This window comes from Chaetodon trifascialis, chromosome 12 (assembly GCF_039877785.1).
Source record: "Chaetodon trifascialis isolate fChaTrf1 chromosome 12, fChaTrf1.hap1, whole genome shotgun sequence".
In the NCBI taxonomy this organism is placed as follows: domain Eukaryota; kingdom Metazoa; phylum Chordata; class Actinopteri; order Chaetodontiformes; family Chaetodontidae; genus Chaetodon; species Chaetodon trifascialis.
Genome location: NC_092067.1, coordinates 11,291,725 through 11,301,468, shown reverse-complemented (window position 1 = coordinate 11,301,468; position 9,744 = coordinate 11,291,725). Strand labels below are relative to the sequence as shown.

Below are 9,744 nucleotides of genomic sequence, written 5' to 3'. Positions count from 1 at the left end.
AGTTGCCTTTGATAATACGACTGTTTACGTTCAATGACCTAAACACACAACTCCAGAAAAACACAGGTTTTCTTACTGTTTTCAACTCTTTGTCATTGCTCTGAAATGAACAGCACGGAGTCTAAATCAGTGTCCCCTGCAGATCACATTACCAGCCTCTGCTTCCCCCTGCCGGACATGCCAGCCTCAGACGAGCTCCCGTGCTGAACCTGACTGAAGAGAGTCTCGCTTGTTGTGGTGCAGCAACGACCTGTTCAACCTGACTTGCACCCTCTGGGGCTAAAGATTGTGTCAGTCACATGAATATGACAACAATTCTGCCATGCCCAATTAAGCTGCACAACAAACTACGGCCTCCAAAGTGACCTTAAAAGTTAAATCAACACTTCTTTAAATAATAACAACAAAAACTGAACATAACAGTGAAGAAAGATTTATTACAAGGCTGCTGTGTTAGACTGCATTAGTTTCAGCTAGATGAACATTTTAAACTGGCTAATGAGTGTGCACAATGACCAACATCATATAGTGTGGTTTAGAAGTTTTATGGTTATTTGGTTAAACAATTTTATTTAGGATTATGCACCATGGGAGCAAAACATCAACTAACATTTTGCCAAGCGTCCTCTAAAGGACAAAGCCATCAGTTTTCGCTGGAGGTCTGTGTTCCTGGGGCAGTTGTCCACTTTGGCCAGTTATTAATCCATCTTGAGGAACAGGTTTGTAATTTAATCTTATGTATAATGTCTAAATACATACATGACCTGCTGCACACCAGCTGTATCTAAAAAGGTTTATTTTAAACATACACATTTTATCACAATATATCTCTTCATATTTGTTAATGAAAATCACAATTATACATTCCTCATCAAAAAAGCAAAGTAAGAGCTGCCAGATCTTCCTACAAAAGTCCATCTAGCGTACTTTCCATTGCTGTTACTGTCTAATAATGTTGGAATGGTTAAAAGTAAAAAAAAGACACTTTCAATAGTACAAGAAATTAGGCAAAAATAAGAAATGTTACAAAAACAAATACACACTGTATCTCTGCAAACACACAAATGACATGTTCACAATGATAAACCTAAATAACCCACAAAATGTCACAGTATCCAACAATCTGCATGTTGGAACTGTTCACATTTACTTCATAAACACCAACAGAATGATTCTTATATGCGCCACCAGAATGAAATCACACACACACACAAATTACACAACTGAATACAGCTTGGACCACAATCACACACATTCAATCATCTCAACAACAAGAGACCAGACTGAACATAACTGCACATTATCTGCAATTCATAGCTTCAGCTGCTGATTTCTTCACACATAAAAATTACATTTCTGTTGTAATTGCATATAGTGCGCACAGAGTAAACATATACATACAGTACGTTTTCAGGACTCACTATCAAATGTCACAACAACTCGGTCTTTGTACGCCGACTGAACAGATTAAGGCCATTTGTCTTCTTCACCAAAAAATTCAGGAAAAGGTCAAAAAAGATGGAAATGCTTCAGATGACTACGCTGGTGCTGCTATGGGAGCTTCTATCCTATGAGAGAAAAGTGACAGAGGCGAGGTTGAGTTAATGAGGAAAGATGTGATGATTCAATACACACAAGCAGAAGAAGAGATCAAACGGACAAAGACGCATGAAAAGTTATGAAAGACAGAGAGTATCCGGGATAAGAGTCGACAGTCATGCTAGCAGCTCTGTGAGGCTGCACTCAGGCACAAAGGTGCTTTGAGCTAAATGCTAACGGCAGCATCCTAACATGCTCACATGCTAATGTTTAGCAGGTGTATGCTTACCATGCTTACCATCTTAGTTTTGCATGTTAGCATGCTAACATTTTGATGAAAAATGAAAGGATCATCAAAGTTCTTACAGGTCATCCTGAGGGGAACATGAATGTCTGTACAACATATCATGACAGTCCATCAAATGCTTGTCGAGACATTTGACTAAAAACCAGAAAGATGAGCCTCATGATGAAGCTAAAAGAAAAGTTAAGGGATTACCAAACAATGACCCAAAGTCAAAAGTCATGACAATTCATCGACTGGCAGCCATGAATGTTTGCACAGAATTTAATAGATGGATGACCCACATCGCCATCCCTACTTCAACACTGCTAGCATGACTAAAAAGGGATGGAGCAAAGAAGTCAAGACAAAAAAAAGAAACAAAGAGAATAATTCTGATTGGTTCACAGTGTATGTCAGAGTTTACATGTGGCTCTTACAGAAAGATGGTTGTAGTTCCTCCGGCTCTTACTGTATCCAGGCTGGATATCTAGGGCTGAGTAGCTGGGTGGCTTCTCTGACCAATCCTTCCCTTTACCGCCTTCTCCTCTGCTGCTGTCCTCTTCATCTGAGCTCCAGGATCCTTTGCGACGCTGAGGAGGGGAATAGCTCCTCTTCCTCCGAGACGCTTTGCTGTAGAACTCCTCCATCAGGTCGTCCCGACTACGAGGGCGCGGCCTGGATCCACCTCCTCTCCTCCTGGCCGAGTCATCTCTCTCGTTCCTCGAAGGCCTGTGTGGTGCTCTTCCTCGCCTGTTGTCCCAGTCGGAGTCATCGCTGTACTCGCGCAGGATGCCCCGTCTGGGAGGAGAGACGTCTCTGTAGCCTCGACTGCTGCGGGCGAAACCTCCTCCAGAGCGGTTTGTATTCCCACTCGACAGGCTGGATAGTCTGGGACCACCTCTGGCTCCATCTTCACCTCCAGGCTCCCTCCGTGAGGAGAGGCTGGGTACACGCTGGATAATAGGAGGCAGGGTGATCACCCTCCTCTCCACCCCTCTCATGCCCATCTCATCCAAGGCTGACAACATACTTGGGGGCCCAGGTGTGTAGGGAACTGATGGAGGAGCCGGCTGGGGCTTCAGTTGAGGCTGTAATGGCGGCATATTTTGGACACCGTAATGAGCCATTTGAGGTGGCCCCACATCTAGCCCTCTCATCTGGTTCTCCAGGTAGTCCAACACCTGGCCGGTGCCATGACTGCTGCCACGTGCACTGCCGTTCGCATAGTGTGGAGGAGGAGGAGGGGGCTGCTGCTGATGCTGCTGCTGCGGTAGGGCCATGGGTGACAGCTGCATGGGACCCATGGCAAAGTTTTGTTTGCCTGGGTAGTCAGAGTACGAGCCTGGAATAGAAGTGTTAACTCGGTTTACTACTGAAGAAGAACCTGCTGCAACAGGCTTTTGCCCACTTGGGGGCAGCAGAAACATGCTGCAAACACAACACCGACACTTCTTCACCTTAGAGCTGATATGACAATCAAACGTTCAACACTTACACAGCCAGCAGATACAGAGTAACATCATTCATTTCATGTTGTGTTTGCTTTTCAAAAATTATATTTCTATCTCTCCCAGTTTGATTTACTGACTAAAATCTCTACAGAGGATCCTTTGACTGTCCAACTGCAAAATCCAGATAACAGAAGCTCTCAGCTAACAAAATATCACCATAACTTAAGAACTTAAGAAGCAGCAGAGAGTGTTTTTATGAATTTTTTACCCTGGGTTTTACCCCTCAGGCTACATACAGCTCTGCTCTGCCATCTAACTATTGTCAGGGCCATATGCAGCCTAACAGGTAGATTTCAAACACTGCTTACACCTGAACCAACGCCTGTGACCTTGCCTGCATGCTTTCAGGTAAAACAGTTGACTAATCAGGGCACTTTGGTAGCTCACCTGGTGGAGCAGGTGCTCAGTCCTGAGCAGAAGCCTGGGATGCCCTTTGCTATGTGTAATCCCCTCCCTCTCCCCCTTTCGTTTTTACATCTAAGCTCTTCTACCATAAAAATAAAAAGCCTCAGAAGTACAATAGTATGTACATTTGAAACTTCAAGTGTTTTTTTGTTTTTTTTTTCATCGTGTCATCAATCAAACAAAACATACACCTTTGGGTCTGGGCAAGAGTGATACAACAAAGCCTTCAACAAAGCATCAAAGTCTTATTTTGTGTCATTCACCTGAGTACAGTATGGGAACGCCCTGGGAGGACGCATTGGAGCCAATGGGAGAATAAATGGGTTGACCATTCATCCAAGGAGCCATAGCCTTCTGAGCCTCCTTCAGCATCCTGTGCTGCATCACAGCTGAAACCAGAGCAAAGACTGGGTCAAAGGTTCATGTGACTCCACTCTGTGATATCGGCATTGATTTAGATTTCATTATACAGGCCTGAACGAGAACAGAATCTGCAAGCAAAACCATTCTGTCAGTGTACTCAATGCTTATGCCGCTGTTGCTGACAGAGAAGATCCTGCACAGTCACACATAACAGGCCTTCCTCACAGAAAACACTTCAACTCATCATAGTTGAAAGAGCACAGGTGTTACTAACATTAAGGATGTCTCCGCTATATTCAAGAGTCCCAATAAGTTATGACAGTGAATCAGCATGAACAACACCAGCAGTGCGCTGGACCTGCTATGCACATGTTTAGTTATAGCCTTGCTTGATCATAACTTCTACTTTAAGACAGAGTTTATGTGCTACTAACATTTTAAGGGTTGCACCAGCTCAAATAGTTCAGACGTAGACACTTGAATCTGACATCTAGCGCTTAGTAGGTGTAAAGTCCTCTGTAAAATAGCTGCTAGCATGGAGCATCTGAAAGGTGAGATAACTTGGAGGATGAGGAGGAGCAAATAATACCTGCAGTTTAGTGTCTGCACCACGTTCTCTGTGATAATACACAAATTAACATCAGCAAGAAATTACACTATGTTATAGGACGAGCAAAGCTGGTGCCTGACATGTCACGATGTCCTCCGTGAAAAAGGTCAGTTGTCTAAAACTGATTGCAGCTGCTCAAACAGAATTGAGGTATCACAAAAGACAATCTTGGACCGGTGCTGTAAAGTGTGATGTGGTTTGTGGTTTCCTCTGGGTATTGTGGTGTCAGCTGTGGGTGGAAAAACAAACAAAACGCGTCTCGTCTACCTTTTTCCGGGCAGCAGCATGTCTTTGGACAACACGGGCAGCGGACGTAGCAGCAGCACTTCTGCGGGCAGCACTGACAGCAGCAGATGCAGAACAGGATGATGAGCATGAGAGCACCGAGGATGATCAGCAGCACTGTCAGCCAGTCTGGAGCAGGTACGAAGACACATTGTTAATGATAATTCCCATTTTTTTCCTTTTAGCACAGCAGCACATCTTCTTTTAAGTCTTGTCGGGCTCTGTGTATCCATGCTGGGCCACAACTTCAACGGAGGAAACTTACGGTACACGATGAGTTTGATTTCACGATCCGAGTCTCCCGTCGTGTCACCGGCAGCATCAATGTTGCAGAAATACACGCCGTTATCCCACCACATCACCTCATTGATGACAAGGTCAGCCTCTGTTGACAGACACATGGACACATCAGTGTCTTTGCTCTATATACACAGTGTTTGCAGGTGTGTTACTTCAGACAACACACAGCTCGTCAGTTCATATAAAGAAATGCATCTTTAACCAATGCTTCTTTGCTTCCATGCAGTATGTTCACAACATATACACTGTCACTGTGACGGGATCAGACGTACTGTTCTGAATGGTAATTTTGCGTTCTCTGTAGTCTGCACCCAGGATGGGCTCGTTAAGACCCCTCTTCTGGATCACAGTGCGGACTGTGCGCTGGCGGTCCGGGCAGTCATTGGAGGGGTCCTGACCCAGCTGCAGAGCAGCCTGATAGTCTACAGACACAGAGGAAAAAACAATGAAATATGTTCAGTTTATTTAAGATTCTTTCTCTTCAAGATCAGTCTGTCACTCAAACCATCATAACTGTGGCACTTTGACTAATTTCTTCTGGTGAATAACTTCGAAAACCAGTTTGCTAACATGCTGCCTGCAGGACAGTGAAGCTGAAGCCACTGAATGATAATTTGAGGCCATTAGCAAACAAAATGTAAACAGCACTCACTCACTCACCAGGAAATAAGAATATACTTCTGAATATCACTGTTATTTTTCCATTCAATTTTGTAAATCACCTCGAAATGCATATACAGATTATTGTTCTACTTATTGTTAAATGTACTTAACAAAAACACTTATTTCAGCAAGATCATGTCAATAATTGCATGTTTTTTTTTCTTCCATCCAATATTTGGCCTGGACCTCTCTCTGTTTGGAAACACACAATCAAATGTAAATATTACTCAGCACTGAAAGAAGGCCAGGAGTTAACATGTTGGTTGAATAAAGTTCCAGTAAATTGGTTTTTGACAGCTGAGCACATAAATTGGTGTGTCATTTGACTCCTTTTCCTCACAGAGTAGACCAATTATGTGCCACCTACTTCAGTCAAGATACAGCATATTTAGTCATTATACTCAGGAACTGCATTTAGGTCTGACACTATGCCCTCATCCAAGATAGGTGGAAACCACTTTTGGGCAAATCAAAGTGAATTGAATTTTACTGATTGAATATTATCAATAGACGAATCCCTTTATATGTCAGCATCTGTGTTCTTTTAGCTGTAATACCAGAAGTGTAAATCAGGAAAAACAAAGCTGTCTCTAGTTCGTGTGCCTTCATCATTCTTTGAGTGTTTGAATGGTCTGCAGCATAAAAGAAAATTTTCTGCATCACCACCTGAATGCAGGCAGGTTCCCATGGCAACAAACCACAACACGATGCACACAGTTTACACTGCTGTAACCTTATTATTTTACAGCTCACCAAGTTTGCATAATGTAACATATTCCCTCATCTTAGAATCTATGTGAGCCATAGAGAAATCACCAGGAACAGATTAGTGAAAAGGCGGCATTTTTTCAAGCTGACTTAAACCTGAAACGCTGAGCATAACCTCCTCTGGATCAGGTTAGACGTGCAGCATAAATTATCATGGTGATGTAGCCAGGTTAAAAGACAGCCACCTTTATGACATTGAAAAACTCTGACCTTAGGCTCAGCATACCTCACTGACCCATTCATCTCACTTCACACTACAGACCTCTGGCTTTGTTTCCTGAGTTAAGGCTTTTTCAATAATATCAATACCACCTTCTTTCCTGACCCTCAAAGGGGAACTCCATCCATTTTGCAGCTTAAAGCCTGTTTGCAGGTGTTTGTGAGTACTACTACATACGTGAAAAACAGTTGTATAAAACCTTTTGTTGCTGCAGAGAGTTGTGACACCAGTGATGTCACCTGAATCAGTGCTGGCTGAGGCTGAGTTATCTGACCAGACCTCTGTATCCTGCTCCTCATCTCTGCTCAAAGCTAACAGCTCGAGGCCACATTAGCTGCTACTTGCATAACACACCTGAATCTTGGACTGAACTGTTGGCTGTCTGGTTGCATTGTGGGTAATGCATGCGTCAGGTTTGGACAAGGTAAAGAAATGCATGGAATAAAAAAAAAAGACACTATCCCTGGTTCTTCATCAATTTTTCCAACATGGTTTTAGGAAAATAATGCAAAATCTATGGAGTACTACTTTAATGAAGTGCTGTGAGTACCTGAGCATAATCATTCACACCAGGCTTTGGCTCAGCTACATTACTGCAAATTAAACTCTTCTCCTTTCAGGTGTAGCCTCACCTGCGTAGTAGTACTCCAACACCGGGTCTTTACAGAAGGACTTGTACCTCCAGGTGACCAGGACATCCTGAGGGTTGGCTGAAGTTGTGTAGTCGCAGCGCAGGATGACGGAGGCGAACAGAGTCGTGCTCCTCTCCGGGTCTGGAACGATCACCTGGATGGACAGCAGCTCTGACACAAGCAGGAAGGTAAATGAGATGAGAGAGAAGATAAAATGAGAAACAGCAGCACTGATGACACACTATTCAAATGACTTATACATTTAAACAAACCAGCCTCTCTGAGTTCGTGTGACGGCTTTGCTCTTGACGTCTGGATTGATAAGAATCTGAACAGACTGGCTAACAGTTCACTCAGAAGTCTTTAAGGGCACACACAATGCACCACCCCAACACAAGTAATCAGAGCTGTCAATCACGATCAGCTGTGTAGAGTTACAACAAGCTGATGACAGATAACCTCTGCTACTTCAGAAAAGAATCAGCTCAGATTAAAGGTCAAAGTTCAGACACTTTCTCTTTGATTAGGATGTCCAAAACACTGGCAGAGATCATCAGTCACTGACCGTCTGCAGTGTTCCTCTTACAAATGTGAAGATAAATTCTGGCTGCAGCTAACAGTAATTTTCATTTTTGATTCATCTGTCAGTTTCTCTTTTAAGAAATGAATTATTTGATCCCTTAAATGTCAGAAAAGAGGCCAGGGACCGAGTTGTCATCTTCAAAGTGTTTCTTTGTGTGAACAAGAGTCCCACACCAAAAGATATTCAGTTTACTGTCATAGACGCTGGAACCATTGCACTTTGGGGAGTTTTACTGACAGATTTATTTTCTGTTGAACAACTAATTGAGTGATTGAATCGTTTCCTCTATAAGTCACATCAGTCCGACGACATGATCTGATGCAGATGTGCAGCCCAGCAGTGTCTTTCACTTGTAGCAGGTATGCAAGAAAAAAAAACAAGAACAAAACAAAACAGACTTGTGTTATGTGAGGTGATTTGATGAGGGTCTGTTCATGTGAGCATGTTTCATTTCATTTTCAAATCATTGATTAATCATTTATTCAACAAACTATCTGACCAACAGTCAAAACATTTTTCCTTGACGATTCATTTAAATGATGAACCAAAGTTATTGATTGATTGATTGATTGATTGATTGATTGATTGATCTAATATCTAAGATTAATTAACTGATAACTTCATCTCAGCAGCAGATTAATGAAAGTAATCCAGACTGTACAGTCCTCAGCATTTGTTTCCTCTGATCTCATGAAGAATCAGACTTTGATGCAGATTGATTGATTGATAGATATGATCCTCTGCAGAAGGCGTGTGTGTCCTCTGTGTGAACAATTCTGATGTTTCGTGTTTTGCAGGCTGGTGTGCAGTCACGTGACAGCAGTTGGCCTTGTTCTGTTTACACCTGTCGATAATTAACCTGTGCACATTACTCTCAGTTTCGACTGCTTACATGGCTTCAGTCTAAATCCATACCTATAAATGTAAAAAACAGCTGATACTTGGATATGATTTTTTTACTTGAAGGCCTTTAAACGCTCACCTGTCGGCAGGTGCAGGAGCAGAAGCGCCATCAGTATCATATTTCCCATCTCGTTGCCCTTTATCCTTCCGCAATAGCTTCAATTTTCAGCTTGTGGGCGACTCAAAATCCACCAAGAATCCGGATTAATTGAAGAAAAACGCAACGCGGCCGCTGTTCTGCATAGTCAGTCCACGTTTCACTTAAGACGACTTTAGTCCGGCTGCGTTCATCTCCTGAGCTGAGAGACGAGCATTGACGGCCATACTGAGGAAGAACTTTCCCACAGAGAGTCTGTGACGGAGGCGGATCATCCCCCTCCCCCCTCCTCCAGCTTCAGGTGACATCAGTGAGCCCGCCCCTTCCGACAGGTGCAGCATGGAGGAACAAATGAGGAGCAAACTGGAGCTTAACAGAGGAGGAAGGTGAGGTTCCCTCCAGCCATAAAGCCATGCTGTCATTTTCTCAGTCATCTTGTTGAAAATGAACTCTTGAAGGTCCCGATGCCTGGGCTCATAATAAAGCACGCCCATTCTTTTAGCGTGTGTTTTCATAGTTTTAATGGTTCAAAGTCTGACATGAGTAAAAGCAGGGAACAAAGGCGAATCGGACCACTTC

General features: G+C 43.1%; 1 protein-coding gene across 1 annotated transcript; it reads right to left on the bottom strand.

Moving 5' to 3' along the window:
- Positions 1 to 1,480: 1,480 nt before the first annotated feature.
- Positions 1,481 to 9,381, bottom strand: LOC139340501 (immunoglobulin-like domain-containing receptor 1). Its single transcript, XM_070976350.1, has 8 exons — positions 9,148 to 9,381; positions 7,583 to 7,753; positions 5,572 to 5,721; positions 5,265 to 5,384; positions 4,982 to 5,128; positions 4,005 to 4,130; positions 2,263 to 3,167; positions 1,481 to 1,568 (listed from the first exon to the last, which is right to left on the bottom strand). Exons 1-8 carry the CDS (start codon positions 9,194 to 9,196, stop codon positions 1,530 to 1,532), a joined length of 1,707 nt encoding a protein of 568 aa, XP_070832451.1. The 5' UTR covers positions 9,197 to 9,381; the 3' UTR covers positions 1,481 to 1,529.
- Between the last annotated feature and the right edge of the window lie 363 nt (positions 9,382 to 9,744).

What these genes read in the sequence shown, in the direction of transcription:
- LOC139340501 (XM_070976350.1), bottom strand. Translation starts at nt 9,196, where the DNA reads ATGGGAAATATGATACTGATGGCGCTTCTGCTCCTGCACCTGCCGACA. An exon ending in GTTGGAGTACTACTACGCAG is followed by an intron (nt 5,722 to 7,582) that starts GTGAGGCTACAC and finishes CTGTGTCTGTAG; the next exon opens with ACTATCAGGCTGCTCTGCAG. An exon ending in AATCAAACTCATCGTGTACC is followed by an intron (nt 5,129 to 5,264) that starts GTAAGTTTCCTC and finishes TACCTGCTCCAG; the next exon opens with ACTGGCTGACAGTGCTGCTG.